Here is a 963-nt window from a genome sequence, read left to right on the forward strand (position 1 = left end):
CGGTCCTGATGGGAACTTGTCGTTCCATATATTCGGTTCCATACTAAAAAATTCAATGTGTTATCGCACCACAGCTTCGCTTGCACCGAATTAATTTACTCACACTTCACAGTCAACCTAACAGATGGTTCATCGCCGTGTTTCTCGTCAACAAGCCCCACTTCGCCAGTGTAGAAGTAACCAGGTCTCTGCTCAAACTTGAAAGCGCCTTCCGCCAGAGTCTCATCAAGCTTCAGATGTCTGGCATCGCGCACTTTAATTGTAATTTCGGAGTGGCTGTCATTGGAATCAAAGGTCCAGGTCTCTTCGAAATCTGCGCTGGAGCCAGCGTCCTTAGCAGTCTTGGTGTGCCATGAGTGGAAGGTACCGTAGTGGCATTCGACGTACAAGTCCGACTTGTTGAACAGACCAGTGTGGCCCTGGAAACCAGCAGCAGAATGTACCGTTACAGAAACCTTCATTTTGAATTAGACTTTATGACGTGAAATCGATTTGGCAAGGACCAAGTAGACAGAACGATGCGGACACACACAATTCGCGGTCTTTGAGCTTTCAGCAGGTTATTTTCGGGCATCTCGCTCAGATCCATAATAAGAGTAGGATATAAGCAGAAGACCTATCACAAAGGGCGGCCACCATACAGCGATGTTATCTTCCAGAACATGACGCCCCCTCCGGACTGAAACTTGTCACGGATACTGCGCCCTGTACGGCCAAGGCGGTGAGTTGAACCTGTGGTGTGGCGCTGCTGTATCGGTATTTTGTGATCTAGTCAAATGCATCAGCAGCCAGCAGCCTTTCTGCTTGTAGGAGGCATACTTTATTGTCTGCTTTGAGACCAAGGTTTTAATTAATTTTTTTTTGATTGATTACTAGTCTAAACAAGAGGCCCCAATAGGCATCGGGAGCTATCCCAAGTATTAAGTATCTGGCTACTGCGAATAGGATCTTGCACACTGCGCC

At 47.2% G+C, this 963-nt stretch overlaps 1 protein-coding gene across 1 annotated transcript; it reads right to left on the minus strand.

Moving 5' to 3' along the window:
- Positions 1-95: 95 nt before the first annotated feature.
- On the minus strand, positions 96-461 carry GNI_185790 (C2 domain protein; the record flags this gene model as incomplete). Its single annotated transcript, XM_011135305.1, has 1 exon — positions 96-461. The coding sequence occupies one exon, from the start codon at positions 459-461 to the stop codon at positions 96-98; it is 366 nt and encodes a 121-aa protein (XP_011133607.1).
- Positions 462-963: the final 502 nt, after the last annotated feature.

This window comes from Gregarina niphandrodes (genome assembly GCF_000223845.1).
Source record: "Gregarina niphandrodes unplaced genomic scaffold scaffold00076, whole genome shotgun sequence".
Taxonomy (NCBI): Eukaryota; Apicomplexa; class Conoidasida; order Eugregarinorida; family Gregarinidae; genus Gregarina; species Gregarina niphandrodes.